Genomic DNA, 18,414 nt, shown 5'->3' on the forward strand with positions numbered 1-18,414 from the left:
TTTGGTCTGGTTGTGATTAGGCTTTCTTAGACAAGGTCTCACTGTGTATCCCAGGCTAGCCTTGAACTCCAAGATCCTTCTGTCTCAGCCTCTCCAATGCTGAGATTATAGGCCTGTTTTATTTTTTTTTTTAGTAAGTGTTGTGTGATGTACATTAAAAAACAAATACAAATGTTCCTCTTGAGAATAAGGAAGAAAAGTTTTGATATCTCTGATAAAGTGGTTGTGAAGTATATGAGAGTAAAATATTCAACATCACAAGTGAAAGTGGAACTATCCTGGTGCATCAACCATGTTGGGTTAATTTGTTTGTGAAGCCCATCATTGGCTTACAGTTTGGTAGCTAGAACTTGATACTCAATGGCAATGCGAAAACCTTGAACATTCCTATACCTCTCATCTGAAGACATAGTATGGCTAGCCAGGAAATATGGGAATCTAAGATGCTGAAGATACTTTCATAAGTTTGTCCCTTAGGAGAGATGCTGTGTTGGAATAATATCTTATCCCCAAACAGCCTTTTGCCTCCCACTGAAAGCCTTTTAATTAACCAGACCAAGATGTATGAGAATTGATCATCCTTTCTCTGTTTTCTTTCTTTTGATATGAAAGGTTTTAAAGAGTTTGATTTATCTTAGTAATTGCCATCAACATGTAAACTTATTTCCCAAGAGATTTTGCTTTTTCAGTTCCCAAGTATTTAGTCTTTTTAGGAATGAGGTAATAGGAGGGAACTATAACAATGTAACTTCGCTAAGGAAGGAGAAAGCTCACTAAGACCTCTTATAATTTCAGTGTTAAGAAATACAAGTCTGGGCTGGGGATATGGCCTAGTGGCAAGAGTGCTTGCCTCTAATACACGAAGCCCTGGGTTTGATTCCCCAGTACCACATATACAGAAAACTTGCAGAAGTGGCGCTGTGGCTCAAGTGGCAGAGTGCTAGCCTTGAGCAAAAAGAAGCCAGGGACAGTGCTCAGGCCCTGAGTCCAAGGCCCAGGACTGGCAAAAATAAATAAATAAATAAATAAATACATGTCTTTATTATGGAATGTTTAAGTGGAGAAATAAAGTATTATGGAAATCACCAAAACCTCATCCTCCTACTTTCCCCACATATGACTCCTTGTTGGGAGCAGATTTGGGACTTGAAAGCAAACTGTGGACAAGTGCATTTCAAGCCTATTTCCTTAAAATTACCCTTTTTTTTTTGCTTAATTTAGTCAAAACACATCAAAGTATGTAGTTTCTTAATCTGTTAGTTCAGTGTCTAATTACAATAACAGGAGATGGCTGTGTCAGCATCAGGGCCAAGTTCATCAGCAGGGGAGAAGGAAGCTGATTATCGTTCTCAGCAGAAGACACAGCAGCCCTGTGGGAATTCAAGGCAGAGAGAGTAAATTGCAGCAGGAGAGGTGGTAACGAAAAGAGGAAAAGGATAATTTCAACTGTGAACTGAACATCTGCCATTCTTCACCCATTTTCTATATGAAAGGTTCTTTCAGTCCAGAGCTTTACAGTGAAGGTCACTTCTGGCTCCACACCAACAATCCTCCTGCATATACTTGGATTCATTTGGCAATTTACTCTGTGCAATAATGTCACCTTATAAAAGGCAATAGGAGTAGCTATTATTCATTTATTGTATTTACAGTAACTTTTGACTCATTCTGAATATGTCAAGAGAATAAAAACCATACATACATACTATATATGTATAATATCTATATCTAATATATGCACATGCTATATATTATTTATTATGTATATAATATATATGTATTTTATTGGTGCGTGCGTGTGTGTGTGTGTGTGTGTGTGTGTGTGTATGCCTATCCTGGGGCTTGAACTCTGGGCCTGGGTCCTATCCCTACTCAAGGCTAGTGAGCTACCACTTGAGCCCTAGCTCCACTTCCAAAATTTGGGTGGTTCACTGGAGATAAGAGTCTCTCATGGACTTCCCTGCCTAGACTGGCTTTGAACCACAATCCTCAGATCTCAGCCTACTGAGTAGCTAGAATTATAGTTAAAAGTCAGCAGTGGGGGCTGGGGATATAGCCTAGTGGCAAGAGTGCCTGCCTCGGATACACAAGGCCCTAGGTTCGATTCCCCAGCACCACATATACAGAAAACGGCCAGAAGCAGCGCTGTGGCTCAAGTGGCAGAGTGCTAGCCTTGAGTGGGAAGAAGCCAGGGACAGTGCTCAGGCCCTGAGTCCAAGGCCCAGGACTGGCCAAAAAAAAAGTCAGCAGTGCCAGGTAAGAATATATATATATATATATATATATATATATATATATCCTAATATATGTATTAGGTAATATATAGGGTAAAATATATATTAGGATATATATATTAGATTTTATATATATTAGGTAATACATAGATTATAGATTATTATATACATAGATATATTATACATAGATATATGTGTATGTACATATGCATATATGTATATATGTGTGTATATGTATGTATATTATATATGTGCATATATATGCAGAAGGGCAATGGATTCTTTCCAAACAGATATCTGTTAGTTCAGGGACAGAGAACTATTGCCACTGGCTAAGAGGAGTCTTTGCCACTAGGTATTGATATCAGCCAGTGTGACTAAAGTTATTGCCTTAATGGGTGCTTGTTTCCCTGAAGACCAGGTTTGAAAGAGATATATGCAGTGCTAGGAACATAGCTAAAGCTTGGTTCTGTCGTAGAATGTATCACTGTAGCAATTCTTATAGCCAGACTGAAAGAAAATAAATAGTTTTAAGAAGGAAACTTCTTGCTTCACTTGTAATCTAACTGCCTACAGCTTTAGGGAGAAAGATCATGCAAAGGGCAATAGCTCTTGAGATTTTCTTATCTTCTTTCTTTCCTTCCTTCTTTTTTTTCTTAAACAGCATTTTTATTATAGAAATTGATCTTAGTGCTTTGACAGTATCAATCCATATATCTTCGTAATTCATCTATAAGTATGCATCACTATCTTTACTGATGAAGATGCTGAGACACGGGGCTGGGACATGCGGATCCCACCCAGGCTAGCCTCAGAGTCTAGATTATAACTCCTCTTCCTGCGATAGCAATTCTCAATGTTGATGTGAACAATTTCAACAAACATTTTCTCCTTTACATTATGATTTCTCTTTTCTCTTAGTAGATAATAGTCTCCCCTGTGAACTCAGAAATGGGGTCACAGCTCTTACTGAGTCAGGTGCATAACAGAACTAAAATGAAACTGTCATCCTTTCAGTCCATATTTCTTGCTAAGTTATGGAACAGTCATCATTCACATAAACCATAACAAGAAGATAAAGGCTTCTCACTGAATAGCAACTATCTAAGTTTGAATCCTGGTCCTAACACTTACCAAATGTGTGATGGTTTAGGTAAGTTTCCTGATTTCATCATACCTCAGTTTCCTCAGCTGTACATCAGGTAGTTCCTTCCTTTCAGGGTTAAAAATATGAAAAGCTGGCATGGGATGCTTGATAAAAATTATCCTGTGGTTGTTATTATCCTAGTAGCCACATTTGCAGCTACATTTCAGTATTATTTTACAATACTTATCCTTTTTCTGTAATTAATTTAGGGAGAAGTTGTTGATACAATAGTTGATATACCACAACACAACTTTACATAAAACTTTCACTGAAAGTAAAATTTCACATTTGCAATATTCCTTTTACATGATTTATATAGCTTCTCTCAAGGCTGTGTAAATACCTGAGTAGTTTACAAGGTAGGAAAAGAAGATAAAAGTCAAGTATTCAGAGCATACTTACCTTTAATTGTAAAAGTGATGTACAGAGGGGTTACTGTATACTCAGGTAATGAACAGTGTCAACCCCTCCCTCATTTTCTCCCAGTTTTTTTCCCTCTCGACCCCACTTCCTCCCCCAAGTTGTATAGCTCATTTCCAATAAAGTATGTAGTATCACTGCTGAATTAGTTCACCCTTTGCTCCACCATTTCTGTGTTTTCCCCTTCCTCTATCCAGATCAGATAAATTTACATACATGACAAAGGTACAGAAATGAAAAACAGTGACAAAGGTGGGGAAAAAAGAAAACGAAGAAGAATGGAAAGAAGAACAATGAAAAACCTATTGTTTCCATTTCTTGGAGTTCATTTCAATAAGCATCATTTTATATGACCATATGCACACAGCTATTGAGCCCTTCCAATCCTCTCCTAAGAATATTCTCCTGTGGTTTCACTATGTGAGTGTTTAGAGTCCTGTTTATCATGACCAACTGTAATTTTTTGTCTTTTGCTATCCATTGGGTTTATTTGTAAATTCATAGGCACATTCTAATTATTACAAATGAGGGGAAACATGTAACTTATGTTTCTTTGGGTCTGGCTTACTTGGCTTAATGTAGATAGTCTTTTCCAAGTCTTTCCATTTTCTTATGAATGGGGTAATGTCGTTCTTTCTGATGGAAGCATAAAATTCATATATATATATATGAATATCATATTTTATTGACCATTTGGCCCAAGGGGAACACTACTACACTGCTGGTAGAAATGGAAACTTGTTCAACCACTCAGGAACTCAGTATGGAGGTTCCTCATCAAAAGACCCATTTATCCAAATAGCCACAAACCAGGCCACACTAAAGCCACCAACACAACCACATCCGTTGCAGCATTTTTTACCATAACTAAAATATGGAATCAACCCAGATGCCCCTCAGCATGTGTGTCTTATCAGAAGGCATACAGAAGATATTTTTCTCCTGAGGATGACTATTTCTAGATTAGAAACCTCCAAACCATCAGTAAAAACAATTTCTAGGACTGTATCCCCAGTGTGTTTACTCATTTTTAACATGCAGTATAAAATTGTTTTACAAATATAAACATATATTAAAGTCATATAGTTTAAAAGTAGGGTTTTAAAATAATAATGGTGAAGAGTTATATGATGATAAGTACATGATAGACATTTTTCTGAGTGTTTTCCCCCCCACAGTAATTCTTTCTGTCTTTCTAACAGCACAGACTTTCTGTTATCCTGAGCTAATGTCTCAAGGCACCTGATATCATTAGCTAATGTTCTATCAGGAACAATAGCAAGTTCCATTCCATATTTCAACTGTTCCCCTGAATGTTTTGGTTCTTTGGGGCTAGATATAATTATTGTCAGATATGATCATAATGTCCTTATTAGGGATAAATATACCTGCACTGACATGTCTTTAATTTGCTCATGTATCAGCACCATTTTTGTGGGGGATTTTTGTAAATAAATAAGGCCTGTTGCTCCTCTCTGATTGTTAATTTGGCTTAAAAATTAATAATTTAATCTACTGTGCCACTTAGCTGGGGAACCAAGGATCTTGTAATGGGTCACAGTTTACCAGAACTATTGGATGTGGGAAAGCACCCAAGCCCCTGCATGCTTCCAGATATCCCATTTAATGTCCCAATGAATGAAAACACAGCTCATTTCTACCACATGAGGGCATCAGTGTCAATGTCTGTGAGAAACAGTAGAAATAATAACATTCCTCATTTTTAGATAAAAGAATATGAAAGGATTCCTGATGATTCTTTTTGCGCAGATTTTTAACACTCTCCTTCCTTATTAAAACATATTTGTAAAAGGCAAAAGATTTATAAGATCTGAAGAGAAGAGAAGAGAAACCAGAGTATATTATACTAAGTGAAGTCAGCCAGACCCAAAGAAACATGGACTCTATGGTCTCCCTCATAGGGAATAATTAGCACAGGTTTAGGCTAGTCACAGCAGAGGATCACAAGAGCCTAATAGCTATGCCCTTATGAATGCATAAGATGATGCTAAGTGAAATGAACTCTATGTTATGGAAACGACTGTTGTATCATTGTTGTGATTACTTTCAACATGCCATATGAAACCTTAGCTTCTATTGTTGATGATCCTCTTGTATCCCCTTCCTGTGGTTGTACCTGCATTATCACTCTATCTTACCTGAGCACATTAGAAACTGTATATAGGGGTAGTAGAACTAGGGAAGTGAAAGGGAATATCAAATTCGAGAGACAAAGGATAAAAAGACAAATGACTCCAAAAGCAATACTTGCAAAACTGTTTGGTGTAAACCAACTGAACAACTCATGGGGGGAGAGGGAAAGAGAAAGAGGGGAGGGGGGAATGAGAGAGGAGGTAACAAACAGTACAAGAAATGTACCCAAAGTTTAACATATGAAACTGTAACCTCTCTGTACATCACTTTCACAATAAATAAGAAAAAAAAGTCCTCCACTCATTCTAGATACAAGAACACTGTCATATCAGTAATGAAAAGTATGTCCATGTTAACTGAGTAACTGGATTCTAAAAAAAAAAAACCTATTTGTTATTTTATCTATATTTATTTTATTCAAATGTACTTTTTTGTAAACCATAAGTTATTTCTTTGAAGTTTAATTGGTAGGTCAAGAAAAAACTGTCCAAGCTAGTTGGTTGATGAGTGTTCTTTCTTCCTCATTAAGGAGAAACCATACTGTGGTCAGAAGCAATATACATAGGGCTATGAGGCTGCAGCTTCAAGACCTCAGACTCATCTTCCATGCATCCCCCCCCAGTAAATCTAGAGGGTGATGCCCTTCACCTTTTTGTGCAGTATTATGTTTTGAACTGCAAACAAAATTAAATATATGAGTATTAAAATTAATTACATTGAAGTGGTTATCAAAAAATTAAATAAATTTCTAATATATTTTACTCTTTATTAGTGCAGCAGATAACAAGACCTAGCTTGGTAATGTCTATAAACTTAAAGTAGTAATAAGCATCGACAGTAATTCAATATATTTTAAATGGAAGTGTATTGATTCTTTTGACAAGTGTACGTGCTGGTATTAACATTGCTTTATATTCCTAATAAGAGAAAATGCTAGCTTTCAGAGATTTGTGAAAATAGAGATTCATGGGCTCTTTGCATCTATTTACAGATTAAGAATCTTGGGCTGGGGATTCAGCTTTGTTTTGTGTGCCTGTGCCTGCCTTTGTACTCATCTCTCCCTTCTGTTCATTCCACAAGTTCTGGGATACTATATAAATAGGCACATCCTTTCTTTTCTGTGTCTGCAGCTCTTATTGAAGAAATTAACAACTATAGTTTGTCCAAATGTTAATGAAGTCTATACGACAAGAAGCACAAAAGCAATGTTATACAGGGTTTGTGTGCCCTCCATTGCAAGATCACAAGGGCCCAAGCTTTTCTGACTTCCTGTCTCACCATACTGAACATGAAGCTTTCATCCTTTCATTTGTTTGCAAAGGTGTTACTAAACCTACAGATGCTGCTTCTATGATACCAACAAAAAGAAATACAGACAGGAAGCAAAAGGGGAGAGAAGGCAAAAGACCAGGCCAATCAAGTTGGGCCTTTTTTTTTCCCCCTTAGGAAAGCAATATCTCTCCTGGAAGTTCCATCCAAGAGACTTCCACTTCATGCTCACTGGCCAGCTCACATTATAACACATAGCTGCAAGAGAGTCTGGGAAGTAATGTGTAATGGGCCCATTGCTGCCTCAGAGTCAGTAGTAAGGAGAAAGGAAACAGATGTTGGATAAGAAGCCTTTCACTAGATTTTCCCATCTAAGTCACCTGGTACTCTCCTGTCCTAGGTTTCCAGGTTGATGCCTTTTGTGTCATCCTTCTTTCCTTCCTTCCTTCCTTCCTTCCTTCCTTCCTTCCTTCCTTCCTTCCTTCCTTCCTTCCTTCCTTTCTTGCTTTCTTTCTTTTTATTGTGCCAGTCCTGGGTCTGGAACTTGGGGCTCAGGAGCTGTCCCTGAGCTTCTTTTTGTTCAAGGCTAGTGCTCTACAACTTGAGCCACAGCTCCACTTCTGGCTTTTTAGGGGGTAGTTTATTGGAGGTAAGACTCTCATGGACTTTACTGCCAGGGCTAGCTTCCAATTGCAATCCTCAAATCTCAGCCTTCCTAGTTGCCAGGATTACAGGCATAAGCTATTGGTCCCCAGCAAGACAAAAGGTTTTTACTCTTGATTGTGCACTGGGAACTGGGCAGAGCATGGACTGTTAGGCTTCCTGAGGGCCACAGAAAGAATGTGCTTCAATAGGGCACCTCTGCCTTCTAGATTCTCTAAGCTTCATCCCCCTCTAATCTGTTTCTTCAAAAAGAACTTTCAGCTAAAATATGGAAACAACCCAGATGCCCCTCCACAGACGAATGGATCCAAAAAATATGGTACTTATACACAATGGAATACTACATAGCGATTAGGAATGGTGAAATATTGTTATTTGCAGGGAAATGGTCGGAACTCGAACAAATAATGTTGAGTGAGACAAGCCTAGAACACAGAAAACAAAGGGGCATGATCTCCCTGATATATGACTGTTAACAAAGGGAGACGGAGAGACAGTAGAGACCAAGTCTGTGAATACTGTATATGTTCTTGATACATTGTATATTGCATATATGTCAACCTGACCTAGACAAGGGATAGAAAAACAGGTTGTAAGATATCATAAGAAATGTACACACTGCCCTACTATGTAACTGCACCCTCTTTGCACAACACCTTGTAAAAAAATTTATGTCCAATTAATAATAAAAAAAAAGAACTTTCAGTTAGCACTATTGGGGGGGAGGGGTTCTAAGGCCGCCCCTCATTTTGGTGAAGGACTGAAGCCCATTTTACATATTTGATTTTTTTTTTGTCAGTCCTGGGGCTTGGACTCAGGGCCTGAGCACTATCCCTGGCTTCGTTTTGCTCAAGGCTAGCACTCTACCACTTGAGCCACAGTGCCACTTCTGGCTTTTTCTGTTTATGTGGTGCTGAGGAATCGAACCTAGGGCTTCGTGCATGCAAGGCAAGAACTCTACCACTAAGCCATATTCCCAGCCCCATTTTACATATTTGAAAACCACATGGAAGAGGGGTTGAGCAACAGGAATATCCAACTTGTGCCTGACACAACTAGACTCTAATCTGCACTGCTATCCATTCAGGTAGTAGTGTGGAAGGTTGGGTGAGAATCCAGATCTGCTGATCCTTAAGCCACTGTTCTTTCCACTTCACTTCCCTCTCCATTACATAGCCTACTATGTGTGCTTCTGTGAGCTTTTTTTTTTTTTAGGATACAGTTTACTTTCTAATGTCATCCTTGATTTCACTCTCCTAATGCTTGCTGCATTGCTTGAGTGATCCTTTAGAAACAAAGTGATGATGTCATTCTCACCTCAATCAGTGATTTTTCTGTTGTCAGGATATAGACCTTCAAGATCTTTCATATGTCCTGTAAGGACTAAACGGACACTTTTCTCCGCTCCTTTTCTTTCTCACTTTCTCACTGTGCCATACAGCCATGATTTAGTCTCCTATTTTTCATGCATTCTTCCCACCACAAGGCCTTTACACCTCTTGATACTGCTGCCAAGTATTCTTATTCTCCTCTCCTTATCTTTTGGGTTGGCCTCAAGGTACTTCCATGTGGCACTAACCAGTGTGATTGTTTGAGTGATTATCAGTATCTATCTTCCTCACTGGATTATTAAGAGCAAAACAGGTCTCTAATATCTTCTTCAGTCAATCATTGAGCCCCATTGCTAGTACACTGGCTGTCACATAGCTCTTATACATAGGTAATTTAAGCATAGTTTAAATTGTAGTTCAAATTACATCTTGGCCTAGTCTAGAAGTTCACTAAATATGGTAGGGGAGGGAACTCAAGTAAATTCATAAGAGGGACCTGAAAAGTCCAGTGACATCATCTGGAGAAGCAAAGGAGGGAGAAGTAGGAAAAGCAGTTTTGAACCAGCTATGCCTTGTGAGACCCTGTGTCTAAGGGAAAACATGTTTTAAATATTTGGAGTTTTAAGCAAGGAAAATGGGACAACTGTTTTGAATGCTAAGGGCCCTACTAGGGGGAAATGTGATCAACTTTTTCCTTGTGTTTGAAAAGAGCTCAACTTTCTCAAAGACTCCAGGCCAAACCTAGTGTGGGATTGAAACAGAAGGGAGAGTTTGATGGTTAAGCTGGTTTGTAGAAGCTCCCCTGTATAGAATATTGCAAACCCTATATATCCCATTAGGGTAGATCTTAAGCTCCCAGGAGTAACCTAGTGTGCAAGCATCTAAGCTCTTCTCCAAGGTGGAGGCAGAGATCCCTTCATCCCTTGAGTGGTGGTGTCAGTAGTCACTCATCGGAGGGACCCCTTGTGAGCACTGTCATCAAGTTTTGACCCCCACTATTTTCAGACCTAAGACAGACAAGAGTGGATACAGGGAGCAGGGGCCTGGGGCAGAGGCTACTGTGGGTCTCACTCTTCCCTGTCACCCTCTCCCACCAGGAATCCGAGGGCGTTTCTTGCCACTACTGGTCCCTGTTTGACGGTCACGCAGGGTCTGGGGCGGCCGTGGTGGCGTCGCGCCTGCTGCAGCACCACATCACCGAGCAGCTGCAGGACATCGTGGACATCCTGAAGAACTCGGCCGTGCTGCCCCCGACCTGCCTGGGGGAGGAGCCTGAGAACGCGCCCCCCAACAGCAGGACTCTGACCCGAGCAGCCTCCCTGCGCGGAGGGGTGGGCGCCCCGGGGTCCCCCAGCACCCCTCCCACGCGCTTCTTCACCGAGAAGAAGATTCCGCACGAGTGCCTGGTGATCGGGGCTCTGGAGAGCGCATTCAAAGAGATGGTAGGTACCGCGGGCCAGTCCTCCTTTCTTGACAGAGGCCTTAGTGTCTCTGCCTGTCCCACCTGCACGCCTTCCGTTTCTGGTGGAAAAGTTAAAAAGAAGATGAAGGAGAGGGAAGCTCAGAAGCACCTAGACACATTCTATACCCATCTGGCCAGGGGTCGGCAATTAGACCATGTTCGGATACAAGACTCTTGGGGGGGTGGGGGGGGAGTGTGGGCACTAGACAACAGAATCCAGGAGCCAGTATCCTAGAGGATGGACTTTGTCTTTCCTGTAACCGGAGCACAGGGGTTTGTACCTCGCGGCCTGAATGGGCCTGGTGTCTGAGGACGCTCCACACCGACTTCTGCTGCGCCTCTGCCGGGTGGGAATGCCCACGAGGCCCCCTCCGCCTTGTTCGGTGGCCCCTCCTGTCTGTAGAGAGCTCACTTTGTACTGATGCAATTATTTTGGTTCCAGAGATGTTCTTTCCTTAGCAGCAACCTGCATACAGATAAAGAGTAGGGGATATTTTAAGTTGTTTATAAGGACTTGGAATAAGGCAAAGTGGGTGGTGGTGTCCTTAAAACCTGGAGATTAAAAAGGGATAACAAGCTGTTCTATGAAGCAAAAGAACTAGAAGCACCTTCCCAGCATGGAATGTTCATGGCACACATGTCAAGATCTCATGACAACATCAGGCCAAGCCCGGAGAAGAGGAGGAAAGACAGTAAACACATGAATGCCATCCTCTGATGACAAATAGTTCAAATCGTCACACCTCAGATTTGCATCTGTTTGTTTCTCAAACTCTTTCCTTCTTTGCTCTCAGCTTTTCTTGCTTGTCGCACCTGCCCATTTGATTAGAAGGTTGTTTAAAATGCCTCTCTTTGTCTCTGTCTCTGTCTCTGTCTGTCTGTCTCTCTCTCTCTCTCTCTCTCTCTCTCTCTCTCTCTCTCTCACACACACACACACACACACACACACACACACACCGGGTAGACTGCACCTCTGCAATCCCAACAAAAAATACCAGAAGGCTTGAACAGATTATTTAAGGGAAAAGGAAATCAAGATAGAAAAATTGACTCCTACCCAGGCTGGGCATACTATCTTATCTGTGGCTCTTGTAAAAGTTCTGATCTCACTAAGTATTTCTACACACTGATAATGCTCAGAATGCTAAGTATATCATTGTGGCAAGAATCTGACAGTGAGCCCTCTCCTGGTAATGGGGGCAAGGGTCAGTTTACATGATAGGAGTGAAAAGCCAAAGGAAACTGATTTTCATCTTCAGCAATTGCTGGGGCTACACAGACCATCATTAATTTGAAATTGCTGCTGCATTTTCTGTTTCACCCACTAGAGGCCACTGTCACATTGAGGAAGGCCTCAGCAAGGATCTTGGGCTGCTCCTATCAATGGCTCAGACTGGGTTGGCAGCAAAAATTGTACTCCAAATGAGAGCTTCATTGAGAAAAGTACTTAATGAGGAACCTTAGAGTTATCTTTTTTTCAACCACAGGCAGGTCATTTTTCAAATGTTTCTTGGAAAACAGCTGCCAATGCAAAAACAAAACAAAAAAAACAGCAAGCCAGAATAAGTAGTTCATATTTTGGTAGATACTATTCAGAAAATTGAACAGACAAAGATAAAAGCATGCTTTGAACAGGGGAGATGGTAGCAGTTGTATCGAACAATGCAAGTTCCTTTGGAAACATATTGCCTTCATCTTTGACACTTGGGGTGCCTGGCTCTGTGTGGGGGCTTATGGGAAAGGTGACCTCTGACTGCTGGCCTACCTACTGTGTGTGCTGTGAAGGGCACACAATATACATGTGCCCTGTTGAGTGTCATCTTGGATCTTCTGTCCTAGTGAGAAGACTATGTACCCAATTCCTCCTGTATCCACTATAGAAAATGACCTGGCTTCCTAAAGAAACAAAATATCAGAAAACAATATTATTTTCAAAGAGCATTGCTGAAATTATTTTGAAAGAACAAGTTCAAGTGTGGACCAGTCTTATGATCTTAAGCGTCTTGGAGCCAATGGTTGGCATGTGTTGATAATAATAGCTACTATTTGTTAACTCATGCTTTGCCAAGGCCCTGCTAAAACAAAGGTAAATCATATCTCAAAGTAAAAGCAACAATGTGGGAAGTTAAATAACTTGTCCAAAATCATAGGTAGACAATGGCAGAGCTGGACTATAGACCTAAATATGTTGTTCAAAACTTACTCCCAAATTTTATTAGGCACTATCTTATATTTCATTTTTTGAGCCAACTGGATTCAATTTATTCTGGTTTAATTTGAATTAACTTGACAAATCTTTTTTTATTAATTAAATTTTGTTGACAAGGTTTTTTTGTGGTTTTTTTTTTGTTTGTTTTTGTTTTTTTTACTTTACCCCTATTTCCCAACAATGCTTTGAAACAATGTTAGGCTTATGTGTTGTATCCTGGTCACCAAAGTGGGACTCTAACCCACGGCCAGGCCAGATGGGTGGTGTTTTATCCTGAATTCAAAGGAGACCCCAAGACACCCAGTTAATCGAGCTAGGGTTTTATTTACTACATGGTGTCTACATTTCACCATTCGGGGAGTGAAGTGCAGCACTGAGCTTCAGTAGGCCCAGGTTTTTAAAGGTGAAAACCACACGAAGGTGGTCGTGGTTGAGCAAGTTAGATAAAGCAAACAAGAAGACATACAGAAGCAAAATTGGCAGTTAATGATTACTGGTGACTATAATTCTGGTAAACAAGGTAATATTGACCAGAACACATTCCAGGTTTTCCTTTTCGGATCTAAGATCAGACCACATTCAAGGCTTTTGTGCTCTTCCTAATTTCACTCCTATCTACCGAATTCTAGTAACCTGGTATTCAATTCCCCAATTCACTTCAAGTCTCTATTTCTGGAATTACCCCATCCCCAGTGGGGCCTTATGGGGGGAGTCATCATAATCTGGATGTAACATTAAGCAGTTGTTTTGTCACTTGTTACATTTAGGTTGGTCTCTTGGCCATGGATTCTAGATATAAATATGAAAAAAAAAGTCTTCTAAGTCTGAGTTTCAAATCTCACTATTTCTCCATGCTCCAAAAAGAATAGATTAATAGAAGTATTTCTGACTCATAGAGGTAGCCAGTTCCATTGCTGGGGTTGATGCCTTTGTCCTGTTAGAAAACAGAACCAAATCAGCAGTGATTAGTCTTTTAGTCTATAATGTGCATACGGGCTTTGAGTTCTGGATCTAGCCAGAAGGGTCCTGTTTCCTTTTCAGTTGTCAGTACAGATTCCCTGTCATAATGAACAATATACTAGAATTTGGTTATTTGTGAAACTACCAAACAGCTTCCTATAAATACCAGGCAGCTTGGCTCTGTTAAAGGAAGGAAGGAAGGAGGGAGGGAGGGAGGGAGGTAACAGTGTGACCAAAGGGGCGGGAATGGGGCACAACAAAGGCAAAGCTTATTCTAGTTTATAAGTCTTAGCATTTGCTAAAAATTAACATATTAATGGTAAAACAAGAACTTACACTTTTTTTTTGTGAGACAAGGTCTCCCTAACCCTGGCTGGTCTGTAATTTGAAATCTTCCTCCTATGTCAGTCTCCATAGTGATTGGATTACAAGCATGTATCGCCACATCTGGAGGACTGACATCTATATTTAAGTGTGAGTTCTGACTTGTCTTTGTTTTTATTAGAACAGGAAGTTCCTTCAGAGGAATGAACATGTAATTTCCATAAAAGCCAGAAGATGGCAGTGTTTGTCAATACTCTCCCATCCCAACAACCCTCCAACTGGCTTTGCCTGGCTGGCAGATGGCCTTGTTCTCAGAATAAACCAGGATGAGACCTGGATACTAAAACCATGCAGAATCTTGTTATTTGTGACTGACACTATTAGCAGTGTTCTCAGAACCATGTTTTAACCAGCTGGGGGTTACTGCCCGGCCCTATTGAAACTACCCAGCATTCTCTTTTGCTCACAGATACTGCATTTTTTTTTTCAATCTAAAATTGTTGGGAAATAAAACCTGACCCTAAAATCACATCACTAGTGAGACTTTCAAACCAAATTACAACTGTTCTGGGTTAAAAAAAAAAAAAAAATCTTGCGATTCTTTCATTTGAATCAGTTTCATTTCAAATCATGTATATCTCTTTTCTGTTCCCATTCCTTGCAACAAAAGGAGAAAAGTAAAATCCCAAGTCTTAAAAATTGGATCTGTTTTGTGACTTTGAGGTAAACCTAGCTTAAATTTCATACCTAAACAGTCACAGTACGTAATTCCTTATTCCTGCCAAACAGAATACCTTAGTCTTAGCAAGTAGAAAGTTACCTTTCAAAGTCTTTCAAGCACTTGATTGAGTAGATAAATCAATTATCTTGTTAAAGGAATCTTATGAGTCATTTATTGATCTTTTAAACCATACTTGAAAAGGTTAATAGTGTCTCAATGTATTTTGCTAGTAAATTATTCTAGACTTTGTATTGGAATTCATTGACAGCTTAAAATGAAAATATTCCATAAACTACTGCTTAGCCCAAAGCAGTAGACAGTTTTTCTCATAGTTGCACTCACTGATTTCAGAAAAAAAAAAATGCTCTACATTTAAGGGCTTTAAAAAATAGTCACATACTTTTATTTTTGTGTAGAGTGTAAAAATGCTTAAGCTCATTTGAGAAACTGAAGGTTTGAGGGGGAAAAGGCAGTTAATTCAGTGGTAAATATATCTTTATTGACTTCATTTATCATGTTTAATCTGATAGTAAAAGAACCACCCAGATGGTCCTTTAATGTTCCTTTCAGTACTGAGATTTTTCTAAACATCTTTTAAAGAGGAGTAGGTGGTGTATGTAGAAAAAAAATAAATGTGCTATTTTGGCTTTTAAGGAGGAGGGAAGGGAAGCAATTATTTTTAGAATCTGTTCTAGTTACGCACAGTTTTAGAAGAAATAGAAGAGTTTGTTTTAATGGCAGTGAATTCTTCAGGGACATTGAGTCTGCAGAAGCACATCCTTCAAATCCTTGTTGCCGTGATCTCAAAGAGAGTACATTTATTACAAACATGTGTGTGTTTGCACGTGCATATTTCCACACAGATGTGGGAAAGGGCCAGTGAGAGCATGCATAGATTAGCAGTTTCTTGAATAAAAATAGAGTTAAGACTTTAGTCCACTCTTCATGAGAAAGTGCTACCAAATTTAGCATTCCTTTCTTATTCAGAGGAAGCTTCAAAGGAATGTAATTGAAATGTAGAGAAAGAGGAAAGAAAAAGAATAAAAATCAAGTAAAAAGAACATGATATTGAGGCACACCATTAATGTAATATAATATGGATTAACAATAAACTGACTGGAATGTTCCCCTAACTTTCAAAGGAAATATGAACTGCTCTAGAAAAATCTTGGGGTTGAATACTATGCCTCTTTCTTCCTCTAAGGATTAAATAATTTTAAAATCAGACATTTTTGTGTTAGAAGCCCTGATAAGAATGCCTTCCTCCTGCTCACCTGTGATACAAAATAAACTTGCCTATCTGAATGCCAAAAAAACTCTTTCATGTCCACTCTTTTTAACTTGGACTATGTTCTGTAGAAATACCCCCCTTTGGGTTATGCTAATCATTTGCTTAAGCCTGTCAAACACCATTCACATTCTAGTCTACATACAGCTTGGAAGCAATTGGATACTCAAGGAATATTTATTTATTTATTTATTTATTTATTTTTGCCAGTCCTGGGGCTTGGACTCAGGGCCTGAGCACTGTCCCTGGCTTCTTTTTGCTCAAGGCTAGCACTCTACCACTGAGCCACAGCATCACTTCTGGCCATTTTCTATATATGTGGCTCTGGGGAATCGAACCCAAGGCTTCATGTATACAAGGCAGGTGCTCGTGCCACTAGGCCATATTCCCAGCCCGTCAAGGAATTTTTAATAGACGTCATCTTCATCTAGAATTTAGGAGTACAAACTAATGTTTACAGTTGTGAAATGATACTTTCTCTGCCTATCACAGTTCCTTCCAGGATGTTAGAAAACAATGATTTTGGGGTGTAGACTTGTAGACTATTCTATACTGAATATTTATGAAATGTACATGTATTATATTGTCAACTTGATAGGAGTCATTTAAATGAAAAGACTTATTGGTCCTATTTATATATTTTGGAAGTGAAACAAAAACCAAATTCTGACACATAGATGTTTTCTTTCTCACCTTTTATTTCTGTGAGAGAATCCTTGCCCCTCATAGCTTTTACCTTCAGCCTTGGGCCCTCCTTGTGTAGTGTCTGAATGCCTATTTTTTTTTTTTTTTTTTGGCCCATTGCTTGCATTTAACTGAAGCAAGGGCCGAGCCTTAGTTAGCATCTCTGTGAGCATTTGCCTGGTAAGCATTTCATTTGTCAATTGTAGAATCTCTTCCTTGATAATTTCAAAACTCATATATTTTGTCATTTCTTCATTTGTCCATTTAACAGACATTTCCTAAACTGCCATTTACCTGGTCCTGTGTAGACGTTCAAAGTCTAAAGTGACTGAGAAAAGATGTTGTTCTCAATTGTGATGCTTCCGGGCTGTGAGAAAGATCCACTTGGCCTGCTAAGCCCCAGCTCCATGTTTATCTAATTCAATCCTTAAAACCATTGTGTAAGAAAGCCAGTTTATAGAAAGTCCTAGTAAACGTTCAGTATCTAATGTAGTCCTATGAACACCATCCTCGTGGCTCAGCCCCTCTGCAGCTTTTGATGCTGTTGTCCTGTCCTTTTATTGGAATATTTTCTTCCTCACCTGTAAACTATCATACCCCATACACACATCCTTAATCTCTGCTCTTTCTCCTCAGTTCTCCTTCCCTTCCCCAGTTCATTCTAGCATGTAGTTTCTCCTCTGTGCTCTATGTTTTCTCTCCTTACTCCTTAACCAGTGTTGCCCCAGCCTGTCCCTCATCCTAGATTCTTCTGTTCTAAGTTTTCTGTTGGTGATGTATCTATCTTAATATAACTATCTTTAGCCCTAGGAGCACAGCACTTGCTAGTAAAAAGCTGTACTGAATTCTGTTCCTTGGAGCATGAGGAGGCTGGTGGAAGTGGCTCAGTTCTAATGGGTTTAAGACTCAGAAAAATACTCAGGAATGAAATCGACAAACAGCATCGTTAGATCAGCCATGGTGCCATTTTTCCTCTTGTAATTTTTCTCCAACCCTCATTCACTCCCCTTCCTGCCCCAATGGAAGTAGATAACTTTAAGCTTAACATTCAATGTTTTTTTCTACTTGACTTATATTTTCCCAAGGACACTGAATTTTTGCCAAGGCCTATGTCTTGATTTGTACAACTGCCTATCGAAGTGTTGGTCTGCTTGTAATTTTCTTGAAGATGCCACAATAGTTAGCAAAGAATAGGTTTTAAAGGAGCAAGAACCAGGTTGGAATCCAGTCTCTAGCTAGGTAAATATGGGCAGCCTACCCATTTCTGTGCATCTGGACAATGAAATTACTAATGATAGTCCTGAGGATATAATGAGATTCTGAACTCAGAATACTTAGCACTCTGTCCAATGTAGGGAAAGTACTGAATAGATGTTGGTCATCATTAGCAGTGTGTCATCATTATGAACCTGTGGCTCTAGGAAGCAGAAAAGTTAGGTCAGAGTTAGAAGAATACATGTTTGACTCCTGCCTTTGCTGAATAGTAGATAGTTCTTCAAATCATCTGTTTTATCTAGCCAAATAAGAAACTTTATTAGAAACTTAAGA

The 18,414-nt window shown here is 39.5% G+C and overlaps 1 protein-coding gene across 1 annotated transcript in view; it reads left to right on the plus strand.

Annotated features, from left to right (window-relative positions):
* Ppm1h (protein phosphatase, Mg2+/Mn2+ dependent 1H) overlaps positions 1–18,414 on the plus strand; it is a 193,920-nt gene that overhangs the window by 75,637 nt on the left and 99,869 nt on the right. Inside the window, exon 3 of the mRNA XM_048360422.1 lies at positions 10,316–10,660. Coding sequence (XP_048216379.1) covers positions 10,316–10,660 — 345 coding nt within the window. The remainder of the gene's footprint in view (positions 1–10,315; positions 10,661–18,414) is intronic.

Source organism: Perognathus longimembris, chromosome 1 (genome assembly GCF_023159225.1).
Source record: "Perognathus longimembris pacificus isolate PPM17 chromosome 1, ASM2315922v1, whole genome shotgun sequence".
NCBI classification, from domain to species: domain Eukaryota; kingdom Metazoa; phylum Chordata; class Mammalia; order Rodentia; family Heteromyidae; genus Perognathus; species Perognathus longimembris.